The 21,766-nt window shown below is 47.2% G+C and overlaps 1 protein-coding gene across 3 annotated transcripts in view; it reads right to left on the bottom strand.

Annotated features, from left to right (window-relative positions):
* PHKA1 (phosphorylase kinase regulatory subunit alpha 1) overlaps positions 1–21,766 on the bottom strand; it is a 1,293,387-nt gene that overhangs the window by 1,107,138 nt on the left and 164,483 nt on the right. For all 3 annotated transcript variants that reach the window (XM_086942009.1, XM_086942008.1, XM_086942010.1), the window contains exon 3: positions 15,410–15,457. In XM_086942009.1, coding sequence (XP_086798135.1) covers positions 15,410–15,457 — 48 coding nt within the window. The remainder of the gene's footprint in view (positions 1–15,409; positions 15,458–21,766) is intronic.

The raw sequence follows: 21,766 nt of genomic DNA on the forward strand, positions 1-21,766 counted from the left end.
CTTACCTCTGCCAACTAGAGACCCCCAGATCTAACAGTACTCATTCACAGAGATCTGACATGGGCTCGTTTTCCCCTGATTCGCAGCAGAAGATCTTGGATATGGGGCTTTTTGATGCGTGGCGGTCCCTGTACCCCCAATCTAGGGACTACACCTTTTTCTCACACGTTCATCGCTCTTACTCCCGACTCGATCACTTCTTCCTGAGTCAGTCTCTCCGGGGCGACCTCCGCGAGACCAAGATTTTCCCACGGTCGTTGTCCGATCAAAGATTGCACGCAAGTGTGCCTTCATTGGGGCGTGAAGAGCAAGACTAGCCCTAAATGGTACTTCCCGGCATCCTTGGTTCGGGACAAAACCTCCTGTAACACTTTGAGGGGAGCTGTAAATGAGTTCTTTGTACTTAATAACACCGGGGACACTTCCGTTCTTACCACCTGGGACGCCTTTAAAGCTTGTATACGCGGCCAGTGCCTGGCCCTGAATTCTGCCCTTAATAGAGGTCGGGAAAGGGAGCAATTAGAGGAGGAACTCTCTATCTTAGAGAAAGCACACGAGGCAAACCCTTCCAGGCGCGCATTGCGACAGCTAACGGCAGTTAGAGGTAAGCTCCGAGCACACTAGTACAACAGGGCAGAATATACTCTGCTAAAACTACGGCGTCTTTCCTACTCCCAGGGCAACAAAGTGGGGAAGCATCTAGCCAGACAGCTGCGGGACAAGAGAGAACAGGAATACATTGGGGGGATTCAGGACACTCGGGGTGCTGACACACCAAGATGAGTCTAAAGCTGAGCTTTTCGGTTCCTTCTACAAGACTCTATTCAGGGGATGCTCTCGATGCCGCTGCGCAAAAAGAGTATCTGCAAACATTACCATTACTACAGGTATCAGCGGAGTGGAATGAGACGCTCTCTGCTCCCTTCACCAGAGAAGACGGGTTGGCGGCCATTAAGGCCTTGAAACCCCATAAGGCCCCGGGGGCGGATGGGTACACGGCCATTTTCTACAAGACCTTTGCCTCTGAACTCAGCCCATATTTGGTCCGACTGTTTAACAGCATGGCGGACGAAGGCGAGACGTCGGGCACGATGGCTGACGCCTTGATATCTATCAAACCCAAACCCGGGAAAGACCCTAGTAAGTGCACCTCATATAGGCCGATTGCTCTCTTGAATCTAGATGCAAAACTCTATTCTTCCATCATTGCCCGACGGCTCAATGACGGCACTAATACATCCGGACTAATCAGGGTTCATTAAGGGACGTCAGACCCACGACAACACGAGGTGGGTGATTCACCGGATTGAAAAGGCCAATAGGTTCAAAATCCTGGCGGTTCTGGTGGGGCTTGATGCCGAGAAGGCGTTTGACAGGGTGGATTGGGGTTTTTTATTTCAGACATTGGCTGCCTTTGGCTTCTCCCCTAAATTTTTGACAATGATTCGGGCGAATTACCTCGCCCCCAGGTCCACAGTAGTGGTGAATGGACATACGTCCTCCTTCTTTGAACACTCACGGGGCACTAGGCAGGGGTGTCTTCTTTCGCCTCTGCTCTTTGCCCTAAGCATAGAGCCCTTGGCACTGGCGGTGAGGGCCAACCCCGATATCCAAGGCCTACCCTTCACTGAGGAGTCGCATAAGATCACCCTCTTTGCAGACAATGTCCTTCTCTCACTCTCTGACCCGGCCCGCTCTCTCCTCCATGTGCAGGCAGAACTGGAGCACTTTGAAGTGGTTGCAGGGTTCAAGGTCAACTATGATAAATCCTACGTCCTTAACCTCACGCTCCCCCAATCTGAAGTCCTTCGTCGCAAGACGCTAACACCCCTTCCATGGGCCAGTTCCTCTATTTTATATCAAGGGATCCACTTGACGAAGGGGCGTGGCTTGGGCGCCGATGGCGATGGTCGCCTGAGAGCTCGGCTCCGGGACTGAGCCCATGATTATCCTCTAAATCGGAGGCTGCGGGGCACCCCAACCCCCGCATTCTGTTGATCGGCCCGACGGGGACCTGCCGGGGCCCTTGGCGCAGTCCGAACGTGTGGTGACCCGGCGGGAAATCGAAGCTGGTGGAACTGCGGAGTGCGACCCAACATGGCGCCCGGACTTCATTGTCCCCTTGGCCGGGTCCATTAGACTGGAGGAGCATCACTGGCAGCGGCGCACCCTCTGCTTTACCGTCTCCCAGTGATATGAGGGTCTGGATATCGGTCTGATTGGACTCTTTAAACGGGGATCGCACCCAGATGGGCAGATGCCCTCGCTATAGTGGATCTCGGCACGCGGACGCCTGGAGGCCCCGACGGTAGCCCCGCTCCCTGCGCCGCACTTGGCTGCTTTTTCCTGGCCGACCCACTTCCATGGGAGGCGCATCCCTCTGGCGCCACAAATCATCCGGCGGAGTTGGTGACCCTCATTCCGGGACTTTATCAGCCACACGGGCCAGCCCGACCTGGCGCCGATTGTCTCCGCCTCCTCCTCGGTGCCCTCAGACGACGTGGTGGTGGCGCAAGCCGAAGCTGAGAAGGTCCAACGGGCCCTGGAGACGGGGATCTCCGGCACTCGACCCGAGGACCAGCAACCGGGAGAGTCATAGCCGGCGCCCGCACTCGGTGGCACCTGCTCCTGGATCCACATTGTGTGCTCCCGGCGACATGGGGAAACCTAGGGGAGCCAAGGGGACTACCCCAGGCACCTCAGACTCGGAGTCCCAGGACAAAGAGGAACGTGCGGACCCGGAGAGTTCTGGTGGCGCACCAATGCAGCAGCAATTTGACCGCGTCTTGGAGGCGATTGCGACCGAGCGCTCGGCCCTCCAGCAGGACATTGCCCAGGGGGCGACGAGCCTAGGCCTCCTTAGAGCGGATCACGGCAAACTTTCGGACAGGGTCAAGGAAGTGGAGAGCTCGGTGAAAACTTTGGAGCCGGCGCAGCGAACCTTGGCCGCGACTATGAAGGATGCCCTGTCCCGGATTACTGCCCTAGAGCAGCGAGCGGAGGATGCGGAAGGCCGTAACAGGTGAAATAACATTCGTGTGGTGGGTTTGCCGGAGAAGATTGAGGATGGCGACATGGTGGCATACTTGGAAGCCTGGCTCCGAGACACGGTGGCCCCGGAGGGTCTATCCTCCTTCTACACCCTGGAGCGAGCTCATAGAGTCCCAGCGAGGCCACCACAACAGGGACGTGCCCCGCGACCGGTGGTGGCACGGTTATTGCACTTTCGAGACAGAGACCTCATCCTCAATGCCGCCAGACATAACGGTCCATTCAAAGTGGCGAACAGCCAGGTGAACATCTTCCCGGATTACACCTATGAAACCCAACGCAGACGGTTTTCCTTCTTGGCGGTCAAGCGCGAGCTCCGGAGCGAGGGCATCCAATACTCGCTCCTATTCCCTGCAAGGCTCCGCATAATTGTCGATGACAAGACTCAATTCTTTGATACCCCGGAGGATGTCTGTAACTGGCTTGAACTCTATAGAGCAGGGAAAGATGGCTTCGGCTCCTCATCTCAGCTGGCGGCGGAGCCGGAGCAGAGACGGCGGTCTAAAAGGATTCGGAGTCGCCGTGGCCGCTCAGGCGGGCCCTCAACTGCGGAGACATCGACGGAGCGGAAGGGAGTGCTGGAGGTGTTATCTGCGCTATCTGGCTCACGGGACGGTGCCATTGCAGAGGAAGCGGACCCTGGTGACGAGGGGGTACCGACGGACTCCGAGGAATCGGTGACTGATAGCGTCCACACGCCGGTGATCACACCGAAATCGGTGGAGGACCTTCTGGATGGACAGGGTTAACGGGGTGAGCTACTTCAGTTTGGGTGGGGGCCCGACACGGGGGTGGCGGGTGCCGACGATTGATGCTGACTCCCGGGGAGGGGGGGGTGGGGTGCCTTGCTTTTGCCCCGAGGGTTTTGAGCACTGTTTTGGGCTTGCCATAGTCCTGGTGGCCTGGGCATCGAGGGCCCACTGCCAACGCCCGGCCCGCACCTGGCCCTTAAGGCCTTCCTACGGTGGCGACCGCAGGATTAGTCGGGGACAGTGGGGTTTTGGTGGGTATGGTTTGGATGGGAACTAGATGGTGCTATTTGGGTCCTGTTCTGGGGAGGGTGGATGGGGGTTTGGTTCGAACTGGGGTTGTTAAGTTTTGGTTGGGGAAAATGGCCGCCATCAGTGCTGGGTTGATTGATGCTCTTTCTGTGTTGGGACCCAGATGGGGAGACTTTGCGCGAACGATATGGGACAATGGCTGATGTTGCTAATCTGAAATGCATTACTTGGAACGTGCGGGGGCTTCACACCATGTCTAGGCGTCACAAAGTCCACGCTTATTTAGTGCGTAGGGGGGTACAAATGGCGCTGCTACAGGAGACCCATCTGAACAAGGCGGAAGGGGTGGCGCTACAGCGTAGGTGGAGGGGGCAGGTCTTTTGCACTTCGTACTCCGCGTATGCCAGAGGGGCGCTGATTTGGGTTAGAGCTGGGGTTCCCTTCCAGGTCACGAAAACAGTGATAGATCCAGAGGGGCGTTATGTGGCCATCTCGGGCACTTTGGGAGGGAGGGACCTAAACGTTTGCTGTGTGTACGCTCCCAATATAGACCAGACTGCCTTCCTTTCCAGGTTATCGGGCTCGTTGGCCCACTTCTTCTCCGGGCCCCTCCTGCTCGGTGGAGATTTCAACTCAGTAGTGGATGTGGACACTGACCGCTCGCATCCGCCCCTCCCTGATTCTCCGGTTCGCCGCGTGGCTAAGGGCCGTAGGGACTGGCAGACACACTGGGGTCTAACGGATATTTGGAGGGCGCAACACCCCACAACTAGGGACTATTCCTATTTCTCGGGCCTCCATGAGTTGCACGTTAGACTGGACGGATTTCTTGGCTCGCCTGAACTGGTTTCGGCAGCGGCCCGGTCTGAATATTTGGCCAGGACCATATCAGATCATAACCCCCTCCTGCTGGACCTTCGTTGGTTTCCCGGGGTGCCTGCAGTGCCCACCTGGAAGTTACGGCCCGAGATCCTTGAGGACAGTGTTTTCAAAGCGGACCTAGGCGATAAGATCTCGAAGTACTTTGCGTCCAACGGAGGCACCGCGAGCTCGAGAGCGCTAGAGTGGGACGCTTTTAAGGTGGTGGTGAGGGGATACTGTATTTCTAAAAAGGTCGGCATGAGACGAATTATCCTTGCCGACCTAGATACAGCGGACCGGAAACTCCGCGAGTTGGAACTCCGCCGCCCCGGGCGCCCTGAATTACAGGAACGCACAGCGGAGGCGAAGGAGGCTGTAGCGGCGGAGGTCGAACGGCTGCGCTGTTTTGACTACAAGGCCTATACGGTTAGGTCCCTCGCAGAGGGGGATAGGTCGAGCGCGTTGCTGGCATGGCTAGCCAGCCCTACGCGCCAGACCTCATTGACGACGTCCATGCGCATGGCAGACGGGACTGCGGTGCACACTCAACCTGAGATTCTGAGCTGCTACCTGCACTATTACGAAAGTTTGTACCGCAGCCGCTCGGTCCGAGACCCTGACCTGCTGGATAATTATCTACGGCCTCTGGAGCTCCAAACAGTGGAGCAGGACGTGGCGAAAGCCCTGGGGTCCGACATAGAACTGGGAGAGATCCGCAGCGCCATTAAAAAGATGGCGAGAAATAAGACCCCGGGCCTGGACGGCCTTCCTGTGGAGTTTTATGCGGCTTATGCTGATCTCCTAGCCCCAAGGTTATTAATAGTATACAGAGAGGCGAAGAGGCTTGGGCGGCTCCCGGGCTCGATGTGTGAGGCCTTAGTGGTTCCCCTCCTCAAGCCCGGAAGGGACTCATCCGATCCGGGGTCTTACCGTCCCTTATCAATGTTGACGGTTGACTATAAAATACTGAGCAGCATTTTGGCTTCGAAGTTGCTGGGGCACATGAGCTCTCTGGTACATGAGGACCAAGCTGGATTCATCCCCAGGCGTAACACGACCATGAACATTCGCAGATTGTTCCGCTTGCTGGGAGAACCGCTCGTGGACGCCCCGTGCCCGGTAGTCTTATCGGTAGACTTAGAGAAGGCTTTTGACAGCCTGGAATGGGACTACCTTTGCACTGTGTTACGGAGGTTCGGCCTCGGGGAGGGCTTCATCAGATGGACCACGGTCCTATATGCCTCTGCATCGGCCAGGGTTCGGGCGGGCCCGCTAATTTCCTCACAATATCCGGTGGAGAGGGGCACGAGGCAGGGATGTTCGTTGTCCCCGCTTCTCTTTGCGCTGGCGGTGGAGCCACTCGCGCTGCATCTCCGGTCGGGAACCCATTATACTGGCCTGTGGACTCCTTCGGGCCCACACTACATTTCGCTATATGCAGACGATCTGCTGCTCTTCCTTGAGGACCCGTCTGCTGCCTTGCAGGGAGCTGCGACGGCGCTCACGGCGTTTGGGGAGGTCTCGGGCCTCCGGGTGAATTGGGCTAAGACCTGCCTTTTCCCGGTTCGCAAAGGCACCCCTAGCCCTGCTCTCAGTAGGGAGATTAGATGGGCACCCGACTGCTTTAAGTACCTGGGGGTGTACGTCTATCATGAACCATCTGACCTCCTGGATGGGAACGTTGCCCGCGGCACTCGAGCACTTCGGGGCAGTATGGACTTTTGGGCTACACTACCGCTCTCGGTGGCAGGGCGGATCGCTTTGCTCAAAATGGTGGCGCTTCCCCGGTTGCTGTATTATTTCCGGACGCTACCGATCTGGGTCCCACCGGCCACGTTTTGACTATTACGATCAATGGTAGTCGGATTCCTCTGGGGCTCGGGCCGCCGAAGGGTGGCCCTCAAGACCCTGATAAGGCCGAAAGCTGAGGGTGGGCTTGCGGTGCCGGACTTTGAAAAGTATTATTTAGCGGCGCAGCTCCAGACCTTCACCCAGGAGATCGCCCGGGAATTCCGGGGCCCAGAAGACAGAAGGGGTACGGGTATGGCCAGACATGTTCTCTCCTTCATAGCGCTGCGACAACGTTTGGCCCTACAGGACTTGTCGCTTGAGGAGAGGACCGTTCGCCTGTGTTGGAACCGAGCTCACGCCCAGGGCCACCTGAGAATACCGTATGCGCCCGAAATACCTTTGGGGATGCTGACGGCTTTGCCCCATGGCGGCGATTGGTCACGGTTGGCGGACTGGGAGGACGCGGGCTTACAGTTGATAGGTGACCTCTACGAGGACGGGGCGCTCTTGCCCTTTCAGGAGCTCATTGATCGCTTCGAGGTTCCTCGCGGCGACTTTCTGTTGCACTCGGCCCTAGTCCGAGCGATCCAGGCGCACTGGAAACGCGGGCAGGAGGAACCCCCTATATCTCCGGTGTGCCAATACGTCATGATGTCTGCGGGCACGGTGAAGGCGGTGACTTGCCTTTACGGCAGACTGATCAATGAGGGGCTGGCTCCCCTCACTACTCTGAGAACCCGTTGGGAGGAGGACATTGGCAAGGAGATCCCGGAGACGACCTGGTCCCAACTGGTGCGGCGAGCCTGGAAGGGCACCCGCCACGCCCGCTTTCAATTGGTCCACTACTACGTGCTCCATAGAGCATATCTGACCCCGGTGAAAATCAAGCGATATTTTGCTACGAGCTCGGAGGACTGCCCCAGATGCCCGGCACAGGAGGCGGACCTTCTCCACATGTTGTGGTCCTGCCCGGGATTGTCCTCCTATTGGGTAGAAGTGGGGAAGACCCTGGAGGAGGTGACAGGGAGATCCTTATCGGTTGACGCGGCAGTGGGACTCCTGCACTGGTTCCCTCATACCCCCAAGAACAAAATTACTAGCAAGTTCATTGACTTGGGGCTTCTCCTTGCTAAACGAGAGGTGACCAGGAACTGGAAGGCACGGGCTGGTCCGACAGGGAGCCGGTGGCACAGCGAACTTTTGAAGTGGGCAGCGGGGGAGAGTACACTGAGATACCAGCTAGCTAAGAGACAGCGTAATGAGAAGGCACAGGAGGCAGCGCTAGAGTGGGAGACGTTAGTGCAGGCCCTCAGGGATTATTGCACCCCCAGCGACTCTGAAAGTGAGGAAGCAGCTTGCCCCAAGTCCCGATAGACGATTGCACTTTTCAGCTCTGTTGCTTTCCCCATGGGTCCTATCGCAGATCCTGATGCGGTTGTTACCGTGCACTGATGGCGGGGTTGGGTAGGGATTACTTTGGTTCATAGTGTTTTGAGGGTGGGGTTTTCTTTCTGGGTTTTATAGGCTTGTTTGGAAAAGCAGATGACGGACAGTGGATCATCCGGACCAGCTTCGCCTTCCTGCTGAGCCCCCATTGAATTTCGCCGCCCGACCGCAGGGTTGTGGGCTGAATGGCTGTGTACGAGAACTACTGCTGGGGGACGGAGGGTTGTGTTTCATTGATTTTGCTTGTTCTATAATGCTGGTCGATTATGTAACGATTTACTGATTCCTGCAATAAAAATATATTTCAAAAAAAAAAAAAAAAAAAAAAGGGATCCACTTGACTCCCACTCTGGGGAAACTCTACTCTGCCAACTTCCCCCCGCTCTTATCCAAGATCCAGGCCGACTTGAACCGCTGGAAGCCAATGTTAATATCATGGCTGGGGAGGATTCATGCAGTTAAAATGTCCCTTCTTCCCAAGCTACTATACTTGTTCCAGGCCTTGCCCATTGACCTCGATGGGGACTTTTTTTCGGCGAATAAAATCTATGATGTTACGCTTTATCTGGCAGGGGGGTCGAGCACGTTTCTCCTTCGCCATCCTGCGCAGACCAAAGAAGGAAGGGGGCGTAGGGCTACCTGACATTTATATGTACTATAAAGCGGCGCAACTTCGAGTGCTAGTAGAATGGTAGCAACAAGAGTCAGAAAAACTCTGGCTGCACATGGATCGGAGCGTGGATGGGAGGACGATCTGGGACCTGGTATGGAAGCCCAAGGGTGACAGGCCCAAAAATGCTTACATCAGTACCCCCACTTGCACCACTTTCAAAGTTTGGGACTCCGTCTCCAAGGATGATAGGTGGACTACATTCCCCTCCCCCTTTACGCCCCTACACTTTAATCCCGCTTTTCATCCAGCGTTGACCGTTTAATGCTTGGAGGGACGGGGGCTGTCTGGCACTAACACACCTATGACATAGGTGAACGGGGAACTCCCTGTGGTACTTTAAGGTCTAGAGGAGGGAGTGACAGTCTACAGCAAACAAAGAGGGGAACCTCTATACTGACCTATATTCCTTTACGTCTGAGCATTAAAGTCTCTACAATATTACAATTACGATGCTACATAAGACAAAAAGTAATTCATTAAGACATAGAATGTATATTTGATTTCTTTCATTTATTTTATATCTTTTGCATAACAGATTATTTTTTTTATTTTCTCGTGATCGTTTTATCAAAATTACAAAACAGTGACATGGTAACAAGTGTATATATAATTAAAAAATGCATGGTTGAATCATATCTAAACAGAAACCCCTAAACAGTACATAAAAAAATGACTTTCACTCATACCATCATTCATACGAACTCAAACTTTCATACCAATTATCCTAACATTACTAACAACAACACACTACAGTGAAAAAAGTGAACAACATGCATCGTGTCCTCCGATAGACTCCTCAGAATGTGGCTAGAACCTGTTATTTTATTTCTTCCTTTTTGTTATGAGGGTTAGCAGTTTTTAGTACTCATTTCCTTTCCTTCTCCAAATTTTGATTTCTGATTTGAGCTGAGGGTGTCTGATGCGTACGGCCTACGTACGTTTCGGTGATGTAATTAATTTGCTTCTCCTTCTTCAGGGCCAACATGTAAATGGACAACAGACAGGTGCATACATACAATTAAAACCAAGGGGTTCTCATTATCTGCAATAAGAACATATGTACCATGATTAAGTTATGAGCATCCTGAATTCAAATCAATGTTTAGAAGATTTAAATAAACTTTTTATGCTATGGGCTAACCCGTGACATGGTCAAAGTTAGAAATGCGTCGGATATGGTAGGTGAACTGAGTAGTTTGGTACCTTATTACCCAAGATGAAAAGGCGAGTTACGAAAACAGCTAGTATAGTAAAGCCTTGTGAATCTCAAAATAATTTTGGATAGTTTTAATAAAAAAACAGATTAAGTGATAACTGGTGTGTGGGAACATGCATTGCATGCATGTGTCATCTACAAATGGGTTGAGGAGAAAATTATATCACCTGTATCTACGTTGACACTATTAGGACCCTTTTAGCAAAATAGATTTTATGGACAGTTTTTTTGTTGACTTTCTGTGTAGGTAGATTCCTGTAAAAAGGGATACAAAAACAGAGCCTCATAAATTTCTATGCTAATTTTTAGAGAGTTTCTTATATAGGGCTGTTTGTGACTGCATATTACCGCAGAGTTGTGGATCCACAGGCTATATCTGTGTTTTGGGTTAAAAGCTGTAATGTGAGTTCTCTGGCCCCATATGGTCGGTCGTTATTTCTTTGGGACCTGGAACAAAACAAAGGTGGTCCAAAGTTTGTAACAGATACCTAAGTATGTTCATTGTTTAAGAATTTCACAAGATAAAGAGGTGCCTCAGCATCTGACCTGTCGGACATGTAGGGCTTATTAATTGGGGATAACGTGATGCCTTCTGTGCTTATAATTTTTATTTTTGTGTTGCTGATATATAGGGCTGACTGAGTAGTAGTAAAGCTCTGTCTCTTTTTATTATCTTTTACTGAGGTGCGTGCGTGTAATTTTGTAGAGACTTTAATGCTCAGACGTAAAGGAATATAGGTCAGTATAGAGGTTCCCCTCTTTGTTTGCTGTAGACTAACACACCTATTCCATAACTTTGACCCACTTACCATCGACAATTGTAAGAGGGACTATGGGGTTCAGGAGAATGAACGTTACCACCACACGCAACTACTCCATTGGGCACTGTCTCCTCAAGTGAGAGAGGCAGCTACACGACCCCTCGCGAAGTTTGAAGCCTTTCTGACCAAAACCTCCTCCATGAAGGGTGCTATCACCTTTATATATGGGTTCCTACTTTCCACTGCAATATCACCTAGGCCTCGATACATGTCCATGTGGGAGGTGGTCCTTCAACAGGACATTTCTGACGCGGAGTGGACACACCTATGGTCAGACATAGCCAAGTTTAACCACTCCGTGGAACTTAGGGAGGAACACATGAAAACCATGATGGATTGGTACCTTCATCACTTGAATATGTCAATTCTAATTACCTATTGCATTTTATATATTCCTTCAATAATTCAGTGTCGTACGTATAGGTATTTTGCTTTATAGTATTATTTTTTGTATTGTCTCTATTTATTGTGTATATAAAAATCTCAATAAACTATTTTGAACACAAAAAAAAAGAAATTGCAAGGTAATTCGCAGAAAACGAATACCGGGCTATTGCACATTTATTTATCTGAATTCTCAGCAGTGTAACAATCTGCACATACAGAAACTAGCACCTTGGTGGTTTTGAGTGTAGAGTTCCTTCCAAAGATGCGAGGACGCCATTGAACAACTCTTCAGTACTTTTATTATAGTCGCAGGGAAGACAGCACACAACTTATCTCTCAATCAGGATCCCAGGACCCATCCCAACTGATAAGCCATCGAACCCTAGCAGAGAACCCAGCCGACATCAATAATCTAATTCCCACCCACAAGGACTTAAGGAGTTCCTGACAAAAACACTAGACAACTAACCTATCTAACAATCTAACATTCCAGGATAAGACCCAGATACCACACCATGTCCTCAGACTCGAGCAACAGTATACAGAAGCACTGATGTGATGCTGAATTGAGTTAGACACAGCAGAACACCACATCAGAAACGGTACTGAAGAAGGTCAGAATATCATGGTGGGCTTATATGTCTCTATTGATGTGGACAAGTCTGGATAACTACTTAACAGGTTGACTAACAGGGCGGTATGGCACCACATTTGCAGAGTACAGTACCCTGATGCATTGTAATATATTGAATGAAGTAGAAGAACAGATATTTGCGATCTATTTCAAAACATTAAGATACAGTCGCCAAGTATCACCCATAATGCTATCAGTCATTGCCATGTGTCTCAAGTTCTTGATAAATAACATGGCAAGTAGCTTCACACTGACAGTCATAAAAGTCTACATTAAAAAAAATCAAAAAGTCCTGATGCTCATGTGGTAGACCACTCACAAACGAACATTTACCCCACCTCTGTGGACTTTCTCAAGGTAAGAGAGTTGCTTTACTAGTGGGCTTGTTTAACACCAATATGGCCCAATTGTTGGCAGGTGTTGGCTTCTGCTGGTGGACAAATGGCGAGTCCAGCTTAGTTACTAGGGAGGAGCCGAACACATTAGCATTGTGTAAGTCTGTAGAGTTCTTCACTATGTAGTGAGGGGGAGGCATCACATGACACATTTTGCAGGCCTTGGATTTCAGAGTTGAATAGGGCCTCCACCTTCTGGTAATACTGGCATTTTGACTAACTGGGTGTGCCTTCATTAACTTATAGCACAACATACACCTAGCATAGCCAAAGTGAGTTTGGGTCCCGAGACCTATGTCTGAATAGGATGCAGTACCAGCCGAGTCAGTAGCAGAATTGGTAGAGAAGGAGCTGGAGTGTAGGTCCGGGCCAGCACTTGAAGACGTTCCTGAGGGTACAGTCGGAGTTGAGGGAGTGTCCATCAGCAGATATCCGACTGGAGACCCTTGCAACTAGGCGGGGTCCAAAGGCACTTCAGAAGGAGCTTCCAGTACCTAAAAAATCTGCTTAAAGGCTTCAGCATGCTGCGATGGCCGGGGGACTTGGGGCGTGCTAGGACCAGCTGTCAAATGGGACCAGAGTTGGAAAACGCTGGAGCGAGAGATGTCCTATGAATACCACCCTCCTAATTTCTTGGTTAATTTTGAATGGTGAGAGAAGGTCAAATCCTGCTTGAATTTTGTGTGCGTCTGGTGCCTTTTTGACTGACTTACATGAACAATTCGGGTGCAAGTGGGACTTTGTAGGAGACGACACCCATGATCAAGAGTGGGAGCTAGGCTGCTGTAGCGAGCGTAGGCTTTTCTTATGTTCAGTGACAGAGCTTCGCCATCTGCTCTCCGATCGCCTTCAGATCACCGGACAGTTGATTCTGCAGACATCAGAAGCTATGAAAGGAGACAGACTCAGCCTCTGATTCACCCTTGGCTCTGCAAAACAGTGTTTCTACATTTGACAGAGCTAAGGATCTGAGTTGAATTCTCATCTCCTGCAGCACCAGTGACACTGAGCGAAGGCAAGATGGGAAGGCTTATTGTGTGTCTTCATCCTAAGCCTCTACCGCTCTCATTCCATGGCACAAGCCACATAGCCTTTAGAGAGGCAGAGGAAAGGGAGAACCAAAGGCCTTATATAAGGACATTGTAATGTGGAAAGAAGCGCGTCAATACAAGTATTTATAGCCCACTGATGGTCCAAAGTCTTCAATGTACCCCTCAACATTAAAACTTTGAAATCCTCATTACTTCCAAACTCCCAAATTACTGAGACATCCCAGTAGCGGGGTGGAGCTGGGGAGCCACTCATAAGGAGGGCCTATGTTACTTGCTTTTCTAGGTTCTGAGAACAACTGTAGCCAGAAGTTGATGAGTGATAAAATAGGAGTCTCAGGTGATTTCAGAACGTGTGCTTTTGTAGGTGGAGAGGAGTCCGCCCGAGAAAAGTTTTGGTTCCATCTTTGGCAGCCAATGAAGGGACAACTCATAACTGAGTAACTTACTTTTTCAGAGGTGTCTAGGGAATGTAATAGTGTTATTTCTTAGAGGACTCTCTCAATGGTAGTACCTAAAAGCGGTATTTTATATTTAAACAAGGGCATCCAGCTTCTACCTTGGTCAGGGATCAGGTGTGAACTTACTAGACAGTTCGTGCACACATGAAAACTAACTTTCTCAAACTGTAAAGAACTGACGGAAGATAGTGGATGGAAGAGAGGCGTTCTGGAACGTAGACTTGTGGCCAGACTTCATCACAAGATGCCCTGATCCGTTACAAAGGATAGAGTGTTAGAGAGATGCGGTGTTTAGGCAAGACAAAGGATCTATTTTTGGTCATCTAAATAAATTTTGTTGCCAGCACATGTTGCCACAAGTTAAATAAATAAATCACTGGATCCTCTGAAGTGCTGCACTGTGTCCTGGTGCATTAAGTTTGACGTTCTTTGTGTTTATCGGTATGCTTTTAACTCTAACACTTCCCGTTCATTAAGAACAGACTATGGGCTAGATGTACAAAACAATTTCCCTATGGCAAACAGCCTGATGTTTGCAACGCAAAAATGCCTTTTCTGATATATAAAGGCCAAATTGTGATTCGGTAACCGGTTACCGAATTGCAATTCGAGTTTGCGATTCTGTATTTGGAAGGGTATATTTAGGGAGTCCCTTCCAAATAACAATTCACATTGGTAAGTACGAATGTTTTGCGACCAAAATGCAGTCACAAAACATTCGCACTTTACCTCCAACTCAAAGTTGGTGGTAACCCATTCACAAAAGGAAAGTAGTCCCATTGGGACTGCATTCCCTTTTAAAATGGTTGAATAAATATTTCTTAAGAGTAGGCAGTCTTAAAAAATTAAACGTAACTTCATTTTTTTCTTTAAGGAAAATGGGCTGCGTTAAAAAAAAAAGGGATTACTTAATTTAAAAGCAATCACAGATATGGTGGTCTGCTGACCCCAGCAGGCCACCATTCCTGTGATGGCAGCGGGTTACAAACTGCGACCTACAGCATTAATATTTATGAGGTAGGTCTATTTGGGACCCACAACGAATCACTATTAAAGGAATAAGTGCTAAATAACTCCTTTGTTAATTAGTAATAGCGGTTACCAAATAGCTAAAGGCAAAAAATTGCTATTTGGTAATCGCTATTACCATAGTTTGTACATCTCGCCCTATGCCATTATAAACCAGGACCATCCCAGAATGGGCTGATGAAAGTGCCAACATTCACTGAGGCCACGACAGGGAGCGGCTCTTCCCCTCTCCATAAGAGGCATTAAATGTCCTTAAATCTGAAGAGGATGGCTTCTTTCTTCGAATCACCTCTTGCTTATGCTGCCTAATTTTGTCTACATTTATTATCTTCCAGGGGGGCGATTATAGGAATAAAGCTGTTTCTATAAGTTCATAAAGCAACATAAGCTTTGCAAAGAAGTATGTAGCTGGCAGATCGATATCGCTGGATAATGCTAAGAAATCGCTTAGGCCAACAGAAATAACAGATTGACCAAATATACGGCTAACACATGTTTAGTACAATTTGAATTCCTGTGTACACGCACATTTTTACATTTCCTTTAGTGTTTTTGATGCACACCTTATGGACACACGTTCCACCGAGTGCCTACCTGTCTCATCATGCAGTGCAGCAGGCCTCTCATCAGCTTTACCACGCTCTGGGGGCGAGAGGGAGAAATAAAAAATAAACAGATTAAATTAAATCCGGTATGAGAGAGAGAAGCTCTTAGCAGCTGCTGGCATGTGACCTTTGCAGAGGCTGCTGCTTGTAACTTTAAACCTCTGGGCACTCGGGATACAGCATTCACCATCTGGGGAGTCATTACGCATGAAGCTGGCATGGCACAACAGCAGAGCACTGACATGGGAGGTCACTTAATGCATACACTTCTTACACATAGTACCTTATCGTGTTTTAATTTATGGTAATTTAAGAAAATGGAAAAACAATCACCTAAAATTACAAGATAGCGAAGTGAAATCGTTGGTTTCCAAAGAAGAGACATTCTGTAGGATACAGACAGACATACCCAGAGAGACGAATACGTAGTTGCTTCGTTTGATGCCTCTTTACCCACAGTCATACCAATAACTCAAACGTATACAAGATGTGCACAAGTCTAAAAATCCCAGCCACATGAGCTGCGGGTACTAGCCGACGGCCTCAGTGCTGTACTAGATGTTGGTTTAACTTTCAAGGGCTGTGCATTTTACCACCTTAAAATGTTGCTTTCCCTTATTCTATACAACCGATCCAGTATTGGAACCTTTGATACACAAGGGTTACAGGGTGTGCAGTCACCTGCCGGCAACAAAGCTCCCTGGATGCCTGCTGTTGGGCGTCACAGACCTTATCTCACTTAATAAGGCATGTTTAAAAAATATCATGGCGCCACAGGCTAGTACCGATTTAAGGGCTTGGTTGCTGCTGCTCAGTTGCAGTAGCTATTTCCGATAGTTCAGTACTGTAAATATCCTCTGCCCTTCGAGTCAGCTCGTCATCTGCTCTTCTTTCACAGTGGTTGTGGTTCAGCCAGCTCCTGCTGTACAGCAGTGACTCTTCAACAGTTGCCTTGCTGCTCCTGACCCGCCGAGGAACCTCCAGAAACAAATAAGACTGGCTAAAAAGGCCTTAGTGACTAAGAGTTTGGCCTTCATTCTGGACAATGCCACCCCAACCACACCTGCTTTCATGACACTTGGCGTGTTGTCCGCCAGCGTGTGTGCGCGTGCCTTTTGATCAAGAATAGGTCAAGATACACTTGTTGATACTGTGGTCTTACTTTTTATGCACTTTTATCACCCTTGCTGATATGCAGCTTAGTCACCACACTCTATATATGCGCTTGATGTCCCTACATCAGGCACAGGTGTGTCGGATGTTTATTCCCCCAACAAGATTTTCTTGTATCAACAGTTACCTTGAATTTTTAACAAGATTGTGAAGGAGGAGGAAATTCACTGGAACATACAGCAACAGATAACATGCAGAAGAGACAGAAGCTATGAAGACGAAACTAAGTCCTACGAATTGATAACTATGCTGTAGATTACGGAGTAGCAGAGTGATCAAACACCAGTCCTACATGTTTGCCTGATTGCAACAGCTGGCCGCCAATGGAATAGGCAGAAAATCAAAAAGGTCAGATGCATAGTCTACATTGTACATAGTGAATAAGATGGTTTATGAGTTCTGCCTTTGAGAAAAGAAAATGTGCTTGATTTAGAGGACGGCAGGTAGATTACTCCGTCACAAAAGTCACTGATACCAAGTCTGCCGTATTACAAGGGCATTATTTTGTCAATGGCACTTGCAATGCGGCGGACAAGATTTCCATCATGCTTGTGATGGAGTAACCACCGATCTGTAAATCAGGCCCCCCGTCTCCAGAATTCACTGTTCAATGGAAAGTAACTGTTGGTGGTGGTCAGCACTAGGTACTGGGTGCAGTAGCTGAAAGGAGGGGTTCTCCATTAGGTTTAGGATTGTAGATAACAGCTTTTGCCTCTCTTGCCCTACCTCAACAGATGATATTCTCTGACTGCTCCCAAGGTGTCTGCATCAAACTTGTTAGTTGATTTCTAACACTTCAGGTCAAACTCTGAGGGTAAATGAAGAGCAGGATGGAGCAGTGCCACAATTTTATTGTGCTAGAAACCAGGAAGCTGAGTTAATGAGGAATTCATAGAAACAAAACCTATCACCTTCTCCAATTCCCCAACTAAATAGGATGCACAGATCTCTTGGGTCTACACCAGATGGTGGCTGACCTCTACAAACAATCATGGTAACGTTGCTCAACCACAACACTAGGTGTTGAATTATATAACCGGCAAAGGAAAAAATAGTATAGCAATACAACAAAACCCGAATTTCCAACTTTCCAGATTTTAAGTCGGCTGTCAAAATGCCAGAAGACTTCATCAAAGTAAAACAAATTCTGAGAACAAAAGGCTCACTTACTATATATTAGGTTTAATTCTCCTGATCAGACAGTACTTCACAATCAACAGGACAGAATAACTCGTCTACAAAAATATTTTGAGTCTTTTGCCCATCATCGAATTCATATTATTAATTTGACTTGTGTAAGTTTGTAATTTAAATGTAACTGAAATGTAGATTATCTGCGGACAGTTGCCTAAATACTCATTAGTGACTTATACATCAGAGTCTGTGTAGTCAGTGATGTTACTACGTGACCGCGTCCAGTGCTTGCTAAATTATGATCTGTGGTTTGGATTAATTTAACCTTTGTCATTCTAATGATACCCTCGTTGTTATCAGAGTTAATTCCGCTTTCTTGGGTGGGCAGTCAAGGGATCCTGGACTGTAAATATGATCTTTAAGTGCCCACCATCTTGTCTAGACTCACGGAAGGGGCACAAGAAGGAGGCTCTGCTTTTCGATCATCTCAAAAGTCATGATCAGGGTATTACAGGGCGATCACACCAGGTAGCTGCGATTGTAAACTCATTCCGATGCATCACTGACTTCATAAAAGGCTTTTAGAATTTGATATGTGGGTTATGTTTCCACACATTAAAACAGGTCAAAATCTACATTTCCCAGCCTTTTGAAATCTGTTGTTGGCCAAAACCTTGATTTTATTAAAATTATATATTAACGTATAGGGGTTTTCAGCCGACTCTCTTCATCCATTGAGCTGTTGGGTCATTTCCATGTTTCTTCTGTCCACTACAGCATAGTGCAATGGATCAGCGTATTTCGGCCACTGGTTAACTTCCCTGCGAGTGACGACATTCTGCTTTCACAAGGAGCACATCTGTACACAAAGTAGTTCACTTCTGTGCCACAAGCATGTAAATATGTGCCTTTTGAGACAAAAAATAGGTTTGATTTTAAGCAGTACTTTTTATATCCACGATGGGCGAGAATCTCCCCAACAGTAAAGTTTTACAAAAAAAACACGAAAAACAAAACATGCAATAACGAATCCAAAGGCTGGCAGCCATCGCCAGACCTACTGGGTTTGCTAATGCTGGATTATAGTATGTTTTTAAAGTAAGCCTTTGTCAAGTGATGAGTGACGCACAATAAAATAAAATGGAAAAGCAACTTGCCAATTTAATTGAATATGCAGAACAATGTGAGGAAAAAACAAGTGTAGTCCAGAACGTAACATTCTCTTTAGAACCTGGAATAGATCCCAGTGGCACAGAAGCCAGACTACCACTAGTTGCATTAAGAAAAAAGTTAAGTGCCAGAAAACATATAAGTTAACAAAACATAAAGGTAACCCAACCTTTCAAACGATGATTTAAAGTACAGGATCGGGACTTAACATAAAACAGAAATCCACTTGACTAAAGGGCACATCAGTGGGGAAAAGCAGCAATATTCAAAAGGCTGGAACAGCAGAGCTAGAGGATGGTACTTGGAGCAATAATCGACTCCTTTTAACAAGGTGCATAAGTGCTGTTAAAAACTGTAGTTTAATTCTGGTTGCCTTTCATTAAAAGGTCCTCGTTACTCGAAGTTGAGAGTACAATTCAGGCACCGACTTGGTATTGCAATAGGTTCATAAGAGTTTAAAACATCACTACTACAGTTAAGTGGGCATCAGCGCTCTGCATACACTTTCCAGGAAGGTAATATGTAAAGAACAGTCAAAGACAAATGCCTTTTAACCTTGAAAACGCCTTTTTGACCTCCAGCTATTACATTATTGAGTGGATCCACCAGGAAAAGTAGAATGGTTAACATTGGTAAAAATTAACTTTGGGCACATGGTATAGTATTACGGTATACGAAAAAGGAAAACAGTTAAAGTCACTGGCTAGTTACTACGTTGATGAACTTTAATTTACCTAATCAGATTTTTTTTTATCCTATCACAAAGTGCAGACAATGGCTGAAATTTGGTGGAGTGCTAGAATTTGTAGTGGGGCAGGGGGTACACTGACTCCTCTCGAGTGCCTGCTATAAACCCAGAACTGAATCAAGGACCACATTTGCAGATCTCTGTAATTCAGTCGGGGCTAACATTTTTTCCTTAAACTTTATTTATACATTCAAGCATAAAACATTATACAGGTGGCATGGAAAGAAACGAAAATAGGACCATAGCAATAATCACAGGTGTCATCAATAGTTCACCAAAATGCAAATCATTCATCCACAATACCACTTCCACACTGAGTTAAAATTATTATTTGAAAAAGAAGTAAAGACTGGTCAAAAGAGAACAAATATTAAACATCTACTGCTAATTTAAATGCTTGGCAAGTAAGGCAGTGTAACCATTTGTATATTTATCACAGAAAGAAACACAGTGAACTGTGTGAAACAGCAGATCAGTTCAATTCCCATCTTGACAACCTAAATTAAACATTTCCAAATAAAAAAGAACCAAAATGCCAGAGGATCATAGACTGAATGTATTGGCTATATTTAGACAAACATAGGCACAAACCATTGCTCGCTCAACTTCCCTCTTAATAGCCACATATGGTCTCCACATGGCAAAATATTCAGGAACCAGATTATGCGCAGAAGATCACAGTGCAGAATGGGCGATTTGTTTTACTAAAGACGGCATTTAAGGCCTACCCTCACCTAAAGTCATCAACTGTAATCATGTCACTGCCTCCTCCATCTGGCCCTAAAATGTATAGTAGGTTTCTAGCTCCCATGCACAGTCTCCCCATCACCAATCTTTAGATGTGTTAATCCAGTTGATTAAAGAGTGCTTCCTATCGCAGTCTACAGACAGAGAATTATTACATCCATTCCCTATAATGGAGTTGCCTTTGTGCTCCTTAAAGAGTTTATTTTTTTAAACGTTTATTATTTTTCAACTTGTGCAATAGAACGAGCCGCTCTCAGCAGTACACACGTCTACTGAGTGTTTAACTGACAAATTAAAAGATATTAATAAGAAGAAAAAAAAGTAAAAGGAAACTAAAAAGGATGTAAATGAATAAAGTTTAACATCCTCATGTCCGTTATATAACAAGGAAACTAGCGCAAGGTAGTAAGTTCTACTTTCCCTTATTAAGCCGATCTTTTTTAGGTCGCAGCACAGCTGTCTGGTTTGCTAAAGAAATCGTGGGGAGTTTGAGAAAGTTGACCTAGGAATGCATTCTGCCCATTGGCTTTGTAGTTTGTAACTCACATTTTCTGGCTTTCTATTTGCTTCCTTTATTTGCTTTAGACTCTCCAAGATCAGTTTGTCCCTCCCATTGCCTAAACCATGTTTAGTGTACTCTTCCAAGAATTCTTCGCTTTCTGTGAACAGGCCTTACTTACATCTAGTCCTGATCTTGTCACATTTGCTGTGCATTCAAAGACAGAGGTCAAATGTCAAGCTGTGTGATCGAGGGTGCCTGGTATTTATTTTGCTTTCGGATGACTTCAAAGTGCATGAGCAAAAGTTTCACTTAGCAATGTCATGTTCTGGCACAGGGCAATTAAGTGATTTGCCCAGAATCACAGGATGTTGAAGTTGATGCTGCGACTCGAATTTTACTCTCATTCCTCCCTTTACTTCACGTTTATCTGGAATAGTTACCTTTTGCTTGGCAAGGTTTTTTTAATTTAAGAAAAGAACAGTGATGTTTGTTATGTTGCCTCACCTATAGGTCTGATCATCATTAGGATTTTGCATTGGAAAGATGACCTCCAAAAACCATGAATTTTTCCTTTAGACATGTACCGAAGAGATCGTGGAAGCACAGTACTGACACACAACTGCCTCTGAAGTGAAGTACTATGGTCTCCCAGTACTTAGACAACACCTACTGGACTCCAAGGCAAGGATCATTACTCATGAAAAACCTACATTGTAGGAAGTGCCATAGGTAAAATCAGGAGATTAAACTGCCCACAGTAAAGTTCAGCAAAGGCCCCCTGCACAAATTTCTACTTACTCTATAAATAAAACGCGCATTGGCCATTGCCAAACTACGTTTCAGAAATACCCCAATGTTGCAAAAAATATATC

The sequence above is a fragment of the Lissotriton vulgaris genome, chromosome 10 (genome assembly GCF_964263255.1).
Source record: "Lissotriton vulgaris chromosome 10, aLisVul1.2, whole genome shotgun sequence".
Taxonomy (NCBI): Eukaryota; Metazoa; Chordata; class Amphibia; order Caudata; family Salamandridae; genus Lissotriton; species Lissotriton vulgaris.